The sequence below is a fragment of the Syngnathus typhle genome, linkage group LG22 (genome assembly GCF_033458585.1).
Source record: "Syngnathus typhle isolate RoL2023-S1 ecotype Sweden linkage group LG22, RoL_Styp_1.0, whole genome shotgun sequence".
NCBI lineage: Eukaryota > Metazoa > Chordata > Actinopteri > Syngnathiformes > Syngnathidae > Syngnathus > Syngnathus typhle.
The window spans coordinates 6,877,737-6,887,803 of record NC_083759.1 but is presented as its reverse complement, the minus strand read 5'-3'; the positions used below and the strand labels follow the sequence as shown (position 1 = coordinate 6,887,803).

Below are 10,067 nucleotides of genomic sequence, written 5' to 3'. Positions count from 1 at the left end.
ATTAATCGATGTGTATCGATGTATCGTTACACCCCTATTATTTATTTTTATTTTCATTTATTTTACTTAGCTCCGTGAGGTTCAAAGAAATAATTAGTACAAGTCTCAAAGTGATTCCTTTAACAATCTGTTAACATATATAGTATAAATAGTGGCAAGCGAACCAAAGCGTACAATGTATTAAATGCTCCAAAGGAAAGTTAAGTTTTTTGCAAGTGTAGTTGATAACTCCCCTTGTTGTTTGGATTATTTTTTAATAATAAATCTAATACATCAATGTATTTATATAATAGTGTACTTGATAACTCCTTGTTTGGATTTAAAAAAATAAAAAAATATAACACATCAATGTATTTGTATAATAGTGTGATCTAATATTTAGTCGGTCTTCGTTTTTTTTTTTTTTTTCATTATCTTTAAATTTCATTGAATACTGAAATTGCGAGCTCAAAATGGCGGACGAGCCAGCGCGAGAGTGGAGCGACGAGCAGCTGAAAAGTGACGATTTGCCCAAAAAAGACCTGATCAACTTTATTCAGGACAATGCGGCACACTCGGTACGTTTGTCGGTTGAGCATTCAAAAGCCTCGGTTGTCAATTAAATAAAAAATGCATTCTAAAGGAAATATGCTTTGTTCGTGTGTTGTAGCCTAATGTGCGTAGCCGCACAGAGACGGAAATCAATGTTTGCAAGCTCCTTTACGTCACGTATACCTCTTGTTTCAAAGAATTAACCTCTCATTCTATGTTCAGTTTCTCATCGAGCACAAACTGCTGGGAAATATCAAAAACGTGGCCAAAACTGCAAACAAGGATCAGCTCATCGCCGCCTACATCGAGTTATTTGCCAATAAAGTGAGCAACGTCATCATGACGTATTTTCGACTTAGACTTCAGAAATGTATTATCGACGCGAATTACACAATGCATGCATGAAAGAACAAAAATGTTTTGTAGAGGTTTAAAGGCACAGAGCCGGTGGAAGAAGTGACAAAACAGGTCAAAGCCGTCAAAATAGATGAGAAGCCCAAAGAGGTCAAGGCAGAAGTTGCAGATGAGGTAAAGACCCAAGCACTGGGAAGGTCTTTTTCTGTAGAATCATCCAAATAATTGGTGATGATGCTTCTCTTCAGGGTCCACCCAAGTTTACTAAATCAACGCTTAAGAAAGGTGACAAGACTAACTTTCCTAAAAAAGGCAACACTGTGAGCTGCTGGTACACGGGCACGCTGGAGGATGGCACGGTCTTTGACACCAACATCCCATCAGGTGCTTAGCATCAAAAGGTACTCTTACGTGCACAATGCAGTCTGACTAATTAATTTTGTAATCTTTGCAGTGGCAAGAAAGAAAAAGCAAACCAAGCCGCTGAGCTTCAAAGTGGGCCTGGGCAAAGTCATTCGAGGGGTACGTGCGTTATTCCCGTTCTTGTCCGCCTTTTGTTTAACACAGTCGTGTTTGCCGCAGTGGGACGAGGGCCTGTTAACCATGAGCAGGGGTGAAACGGCCCGTCTGGAGATCGAACCTGAGTGGGCGTACGGAAAGAAGGGCCGCCCCGACTCCAAGTATCTTTTTTGGGCTGGAGATGGAACTAAATTAGAAATTGGGTGTCCGACAAACGTGACATAAAAGTATGAACACCACTCATTATCTTTGATTTTACTGTCCATCTCCTTAACCTTTTTTCAGAATTCCACCGAATGCCAAGCTGATATTTGAGGTGGAGCTGGTGGCTGTGGATTAAAGCAAGAAAACTGGAAAGCTGTCTGAATTTTGGCACATAGGTGGCTGGGGATTCCAACTACATAATCGTTTTGTTGCTTTAATGTTAATGTAATTTTTTTTATGTTCTTTGTTAGCATTAAAATATTACTTTCACAGACAAGGCTGAAGCATTTTTAAATGACAACTAGACGATTCCCATCCTCAGATTTTTGATCGCATGTTCTCACGATAGCAGAGTTAAACATTTTATTCACATTTGAACTCTTGACAAAACAGTATTAAAGAGTCCCTTAGGAGTTGGCGTTAGGTCCCTTCTTCTTCCCGAAGGTCGGCACCACGTTGACAAACCGACGATTATACTGTATGCGACGCTTGGCACGGCCAGTCTTTTTTTTCTTTTTCTCTTGCTTGTCCACCTGCCAAACAAACGATATGTTCAAAACATCACAGCTCAAATTTTTTTTAGCACTTTGAGATTTTTTTTTTTTTTAAATGTAAAGTGCACTATAAATGTAATTTATTATTATCCATCACAAAGGCCTAATTTTGTCATTTGTAAACCAGGAAATTAAAACAACTGATTTTCTAACTCTTAATTCTATTTCAATATCAAATGGATACATGAAAGGCACATTCACTTTCCTCACCTTGGGAGTCTGGCCCCTCACTTTTCCAGCCCGGGCCAGAGAGCCGTGGACCTTACCTAGATACAAAGGGAAAAGTCTACTTACATACGATGGCAACAGGCAACACAAATCCAGTGAATAAATTACAACAGGTGTGTAAACATGTAAATAGGGATGCAGGATTATTATCGGATCAGTAATGCATCAGTCAGAGAGTCAGAGTCAGCTTTCAATATTGGAGCAATGATTTGGTTTGTCGTCGGTACTGCAAAGTAGATTTTTTTTTAATGACTGGATTAGTATTGTGGCAAAATACACAGAACATTTTTGAAATCACCGTTATCGAATCAAACGGCATCATTAAAATCATTTTTAACATTTCAACAACTGACCTCCCAGAAGCCTGGCGGCTACCTCCAAGGTGCAGTGCTCGGAAACGCCGCATGATGCCAGGGAAGCATCGTCTTCTAGCGGGCAACCTGCAAGTAGCACTACCTGATCCTCCACCAGAAGACCCTCCAGAGTCTGGACATGAGCCTGATGGATGGAAAAAAAAATATATATATATATTGCTGTCGAGTATCATAAAATATGACACCTAGAGATCTAACAGTCTCACTTGCATTTATTATTGTTATATTACCTTAATCTGGCCTACGGTCTCCTGTCCTGTCACCTCAAGGGTGTGAGTGTTCTGGGCACGCAGGAAGAGCTGCATGTTTATGCTGAAAAAGAAAGTGACATCTCGTATTGTCTTATACATTTAGATAAGACCACAATGTACAAAATTTTTAAAATGCGGTGGAAGATTGATTTAAAAGCCAAAAAAGTATTAAGCAATTTAAAAAAAAAAAAACAAAAAAAAAAACACCCGTCTCTATTTTAGAAATTCTTCCGTGGAGAAACCATAGCGCTAATAACACACTACGATAGCGTGCGTTTGGACGTAACTTAACTATATTTAACTATGTAAATTGACATCAAACTCACTCGACTTCGTTAAGCAAAAGCTGAACCAGCAAATTTTGACGCTGGTAAAAAAGGAACAAAACCGAGGGAAAAAGGTACACTTTTCTAAGTTGTCGCTGTTAGGCTAATGCTAAGCTAACGCAGCTAGCCACGTGCTACCCACGGCATTCGTAGGAAAAGTAGGATACTAAACACAAAATGTTCACCAGTTCGTTCAATGTGGCGTTTCATTAATATGCTAACGGGTGTTTTGTGTGAATTTTAGCACACAAAACCAGCCGGCGACGCGTTTAAATTTACTTCATCAACTCGGCACGAATAGGCCTTACCTCGTTTGTATGCTTGCTGTTCAACGTGTAGCATAGGAAAGGCTGTTCGATGGGACACGACTGCGCATGTGCAAATTGACAGAACTGCGTCGTGAGATAGCCACGCCTGTAAGTTGTCGCCATAGTGGATGTGGCAAAGTGGCGCTATGTGTATAGTACACTGAATGATAGGGCGTAAACGTCGCTAATGAGCATGTTCAGTCGCCATAATGGATGTGACAAAGTGGGACTATGCATCCGTCCATTTTCTGTACAGCTTTGTCCCCACAGGGGTTGCGGGCCTGCTGGAGCCTATCCCAGCGGTCATCGGGCAGTAGGCTGGGGACACCCTGAACCGGTTGCCAGCCAATCGCAGGGCACACAGAGACGAACGCGCATCCGCACTTGCACTCACACCTAGGAGCAATTTAGAGTGCTCAATCGGTCCGTCAAGCATGTTTTTGGGATGTGGGAGGAAACCTGAGTGCCCGGAGGAAACCCACACGGGTTCGGGGAGAACATGAAAACTCTACACAGGGAGGGTCGGAGGTGGAATCGGACCGGCACCCTCCAACCAGTGCACCACCGAGCCGCCCTATGTGCACATATTCACTGAATATATCATAAGAGTTTGAATTTTTAAAATTATGTTCAGACTGCAAATACTATGGGAACATACATTTAGACTAAGAGCTTCTTCAACACGCTGGAGATGCTGACATTTCACACACAATCGGGCAACTGTCTCAATAAACCAACATGTTTCTGTGGCCCCCTTACTGGTTTGCAATTTTGACATTCAATAGTTGGCCATTTTTTCAACGTACGTAACCCCTTTGTTCCCCAACTTGCATCTTTAAAAATATAAATGTATATTCTATTCTATTCTGTTCTAATCCACGATGCGAGTACCCAGTGTTGTATGCTTGAGGAGCTGATGTGCGATATCACATTACATCACAAGATGGCGTAGGTGCGCCGACCTCTCTTACCGAACTTCCAACTTGTGCTTCATGTACTGCACAACACTACATGTACTGCACAACACTGAGAACCAAAGGCAACACGAATGTCGTCACACACTTTTGAGTATGTTTTTTTAACGACATTAATGTAGTCCAAGTTAGTCAAAACTAATTAAAACATATTTTTTTACTAACTGGCTTTGCATCAGTGTCATTGAAAAACATGTCCACAAGTGTGTGATGAAGATGTCAAAGGTCAGGGATTAGGGGTCAGAGTCAAAGGTCATTTTTCAATTTTATGTTTTGCGCAAGAAAAAAAGCCTTAATATACATGGTTATTTTTAAAATAAAAAAACTCCTTAAATTACTCATCACTAACGTCATTTACCTTTGCATCTTCCATGGCCCGGTGGTGGTGGTCTTTTATTGACAAAAATATAAGCACACAGGACTCCCATCCTCTCAGCCAGCAGAGACCTGCGATTTCAAGCCACCCCTTGTCCATATGTCATTAACGATCAAATGTTTGTCCATTTGGAGAAGACAGAAGCACAAGAGGCGCCACCTATGAAAAGAAAAACTCTTAATATCAAACCTAATGATGATGCTGTCCTCCCCTTGCCACATCCCACACACACGCCAAACTCCACAACAAGAATGTGACATTCGTTCATCCGTCCTCATCCCGCCCGTCTTTTTATTATTCTATGCACCAAGAGAAGAGATTATTTTTTTGAGGAGAAAGGAAGGGAAAAAAGCCATGTGGAGGTGTTTCATAAATACTAAGCAGAATAAACATGTTTTCTTATCAGCAAGCTGCTTGGCTGATATATTTTACACGTCCTGCTGATGGAAGTCAGGGGATGAAGATGGAATTCCAAAGCAATTTTCAATTACACAAAAGCCCTCTCTTTGTGTGTATGTCAGTGTGTGCGTGCGTGTGTGTTAGCTCTCTTTAAAAGCCAGCGCTCACAAATGGAATCCAATCTTAAGAGCGAACGCTGCATTCCAACTTTTGACAATACTTTACATCACATGTTGGATGGGAAGGACTGAATTGCATTTGACAATTTTATCAGCTCGCATATGAAGCCGAGCTGTTGTGATATTTAGTATATTACGCCATGTTTTATTGCTTTTGATTACACTCACCGAGCAAATGATTTGGCACACCCGTCGGTCCGTCAACGATCATAGACGATTGGGCTCCAAGCTGAGAAAGATTTGGTGAGCAACTTTGCCACCTTTCCCAAACTCCTATTTCAGGCCGATTTGACGGCATGCAGCCAGGAGATTAGACGTGTCAGGGTAGGCGTGGGCTCACATTGACATGACAGATCTGGAGGCTCAAACCCTCTAAAGCCACTGCGGCTTACTGGGGGAAAGAAGACACCACCAACTCTCGGGGATTTTTCACCTGGTGCACCCAACAAAGCTTAATCCTCCTCTTTGACAAAAAAAGACCGCTTCAAACAAGATGCTATACTCTCCTTTCTTTTCATTAGTTAGAAACGGCACCGATGCCTTCACGAGGGGTCAGAGTTCAGCATGAGTGGGATGTGATCCTCAGTCACCCGTGCCCAATTGTGCACTGCCCTTAATGCACTTTAGCTTCTTTTTTGTTTGTTTTTACACACAAGTAGTACACAAAATAAAAAAAAAAAAGGAATATTTTCTAAAGATCTTGCGGCTTCAAGAAAGACGCGAGCTTTAGCATTAGCCCTTAGCGAGGTTGGCGGCGTTCATCGATATTCTGCGCCTTGCCTCGGGGTGCCGCGAGTCCTTCGGCGGGGCGGGAAAGTGTAAGGTTAAACTAGAGATTAGACTTTTTTTCTCTAATGAAGCTTATCTCCCCTCTGCCGCCACCATCTCTTCACTCCCAAATGCACCCGCACACTTCTGCGCAGCCAAGAGAACCAAAGTCAGTGAGTTAAGCACTGCGTCATTGAAGTTGGAGGGGACTGAAATGAGCCACCGGCTTCACCACTTGATGAAAGTTGGGCTGACATGCCGACACGCTTCAAACTGCCAGGCCAGGCAAAAGTAACTCGAACTGGGTGAACGAGCCAAACCAGCACTTTGAATCGGCCATTTTAGTTGGAGTCCAGGTCTATTTGTTTAGATTGGGCCTGAAAAGTCCATCGAAGTTGCCGTTTGAGCAAACTGACTAGTGAACATTTGTTGTTCCTCAGCTGAAGCAGACGCGATTGCCTGCAGCTTCTGGCCCCCGTAACCTCCTGCTCCTTGTTATTGTGCGGGCTCCTTCGCCACTTTCTCAAAGCAGATAACTTGAGTTCCGCTTTGGCGCCGCATTCGGAAAAAAAAAAAGCGAATGAAGCATTTGGTGTGTGCACTGGTGATAAAAAGCAATCATTTCTCTGCCTGAATGCTCTCTTTTTGAGGGGGGAAAAAAAATCTTCAAAAGCCAAAACAACTCATCTCTGCATCTCAGCTACGCCCCCTTCGAAGACTCATTTGGCGAGTCATCACGGGTGCAGATCTGTAACGGGACGGCTGCTGAGCTCCCGCAGAGATAGAAGGGAGACGCCATTCGTGCCTGTCGACCTGGAAAAGTGGCGAGCACTTGATCGGCCAAAGGAAGCCCAGCCCAGACCTTCAGTGTCCAGGCCAGAGTAGTCCAGGCCGATGTGCGCTAACTCCCCTGAGTGGTCTGTAATGAGAATCTTTTTTAAGGAAACTCCCAGAGACCCAGGCGTCAAAGGCGTCATTGCGGTCCACCGTCAGGAAATGATTTATTCAGGACGGCGTCATTTAGGAGCTCTCGGTTAATGCGTAACGATGAGCCTCCATTAAACTTTCACGAGCCGCCCCGTCAGTGATGCTCCAGTCAGCCGGGACCGCCGCCTTCTCTCTTAGTAGAGAGATGGCCGCGGTCCCGCATCGCACAAATGGAGCTCCTGTCGTTGAATATTTCAACCAATTGCAGGCCATTAGCATCTTTCTTTTCTTTAATATTGATGCTATGCTAATTCATCATTAATTGCCGGGTGAGAGTCCCCCGATCAGCGCAGTGCAGCTGAGTTCCTATGGCCAAAATCAAAATGGGCCTAAGGTGGGAATTCAAATGAGTTGAAACCAGAACCCTGGCTGTCTAATGCTAAGTTTGAAAACGTAAGCCCCTTGTTGGAAACACTACAATTCTAAGGTAGAATAGAAAAATGTGGGGATGGACGTACGGTGCACACAACTTCATTCATGTGTCCGTTTTGATGAGTGTGTGTGTTTGTGCGTGTGCTTGCCCGAGTGTGACGTGTGGGTTGGCGGTAGAAGTGCGCCATGCATTATTTATCCACCCGCAGTGAAATTGCTGCTGCCGCGAAGCAGCCGCAAACCCAATCGCGCCTCTTACGTAAAATGCGGGCTTACGTGAGCTCCGGCTCGGCGGTGCCCGGAGGATGTTTCGGAAACAACGCCAATTCATGCGTTCTGTTGCTGAAACAAAAGTGAACATGGGATTGAAGCTCCATTTGAAGATTGTATTTTCTAATGAATACAGAGCAGTGCTTGAATAGCACCATTAACCCGCGTGACTGAACGTTTCTTTGAATTCTTTCCCTTCCACTGTCCCTTCGCGCTGTTGCCATGGTGAATATCAGCCGTGCGCCAGAATAAATATGTCTGCCAGCAGATTACAAAAACGGCTCTATCGCTTTGCACCGTTCCCACTGTACTTTGTTGTTTCGACTCAACTTCCGATTTGTTTGCCACCTGCCTGCCAACGGGGGGAGAAAAATATGGCCGGCATCTGATAACGAGGCGGCGAGTGCGCTCTCTCGTTTAACGTATGCGTGACTATTTTGTCTTTTTGCGTTGTGGCCGGCACCCAGAGCAAGCTCCAAATAGGCTCGCCTGGCAGAGTGAAGGCTGGCATGGCTGGAAAGATGAAGCTGTCACGCCGCAAACAATCTGCATTCATCATGTCTTATCGGGACCAGCCTATGCCAACAGTAGTTGGGATGCTGGGGCGGAAGGACTTGGCGTTCTTGGAGGGGTCAAGGTCACGTCTCCTTGATTATGGGTTTTCCTTTTTTTGATCGGCAAAGTAAGGCTGAACAATTAATTCAATTCAAACGGATATTGCAATTTGTACAACGCAATTTCAAATCGGAAAGGCTAACCTTTAGCTAAGAACAAATCTATTTATTGCTTGTGTTTGTTAAAAAAAATTGCATGCGCAGAAGATCTTGAAAAAAATAATCGCACTTTAAATTCCAATCGTTATATTGGCGAGGGGAAAAAATGCAATTAGACTATTTGTCAAATTTGTTAGGGTTAGACTTTTAAATTGAGGTTTCAAGACGCTGCTGTTCATAGTCCGGCTTCACCGCAAACTCCAGCGAGAGACAAAAAGATGGGCAGAAGCGTTGTGGGAAATCAGACATTGAAAAGGAATCATCTCTGTGGCGCTTCCTTCAAATCAATTTTTCATTTCCCATCTCCCGCTTGTGCTGGAACTACAAATCCTACTGTATGTAGGCAAGCACAAGCCAGTCAAGGTTAATGCAAACGCAGCGCCGGCGTCAACAAAATGGCTGGGCTGTCACGAAATCGGAATGGAAACGGAGCAGGGCGACCAAGTGCAGCTTAGACCAGGGTTTATTGACGAACACAAACTAACAGACTCGGTAAACCGACATAACTGACTAACAAAACCAACAACAGAAACTGAACAGAGACGTGAGACAAAAAGACAGGGTGACATGATCCGACAGGGGAGTGACACGCGGACAGGACTTAAATACGAGACAGGTAATGAGAATGATCACACTGATCATTGGCACACAGGAGGGGAGGGACGAGCACACAGACGCACGGACAGAAACTATGACAATGTGGACATGATTTGACGATTGATTTGTCTGTACGGCGCACGATCCCGCTGACCATATCGGGAATCCCCAGTCCGGCCTACTTCTAATCTAGGGGTGTCCAAACTTTTTGCAAAGAGGGCCAGATTTAGTAACGTGAAGGGGCCCGGGGGCTAGTATTTTTTTCGCTTCTCTTCGGGGGGGGGGGGGGGGGGGGGGGGGATGCTAACGTCAAACGCTTTGTGTGGCAGGCTTCATCTAGTGTGGAAACTGAGAAGTGCAACAGATTGAGCTCAAGCTTCTTGTGCGGGCCATATTCAATTATGTTTTCAGAATTTGCTGTGGGCCAATAAAAACTGGACCGCGGGTCAAGTGCGGCCGTAGTTTGGACACCCCTATTCTAATCCCTCGGTCGTCCTCAGAGGAGCTTCCATAGTACAATCTATACATTGCGCATGAATAATGACTGTGGGGCGCAGCTCCTCACAGCATCCCCAATCCAACCCTTAATGCTGAGTGTCAAGCTGGGAGGCATCGGGTTCTATTTCATAGTCTTTTGGTATGACTCAGCCAGGGATCGAACCGACGACCAGTCTCAGGGCGGACACTCATACCACAAGGCCACTGAGTCGTCAAAATCCAAGT

At 44.2% G+C, this 10,067-nt stretch overlaps 2 protein-coding genes across 2 annotated transcripts; one reads left to right on the top strand and one right to left on the bottom strand.

The window, feature by feature from the left end:
* The first annotated feature begins 427 nt into the window (after positions 1-427).
* On the top strand, positions 428-1,885 carry fkbp3 (FKBP prolyl isomerase 3). Its single transcript, XM_061270713.1, has 7 exons — positions 428-557; positions 754-855; positions 958-1,059; positions 1,134-1,269; positions 1,340-1,407; positions 1,468-1,565; positions 1,690-1,885. The coding sequence occupies exons 1-7, from the start codon at positions 453-455 to the stop codon at positions 1,742-1,744; spliced, it is 666 nt and encodes a 221-aa protein (XP_061126697.1). The 5' UTR covers positions 428-452; the 3' UTR covers positions 1,745-1,885.
* A 72-nt stretch (positions 1,886-1,957) lies between these two features.
* Positions 1,958-3,769, bottom strand: LOC133146720 (ubiquitin-like FUBI-ribosomal protein eS30 fusion protein). The gene is made up of 5 exons (XM_061270714.1): positions 3,650-3,769; positions 2,995-3,076; positions 2,744-2,888; positions 2,373-2,428; positions 1,958-2,141 (listed from the first exon to the last, which is right to left on the bottom strand). The coding sequence occupies exons 2-5, from the start codon at positions 3,067-3,069 to the stop codon at positions 2,016-2,018; spliced, it is 402 nt and encodes a 133-aa protein (XP_061126698.1). The 5' UTR covers positions 3,070-3,076; positions 3,650-3,769; the 3' UTR covers positions 1,958-2,015.
* Positions 3,770-10,067: the final 6,298 nt, after the last annotated feature.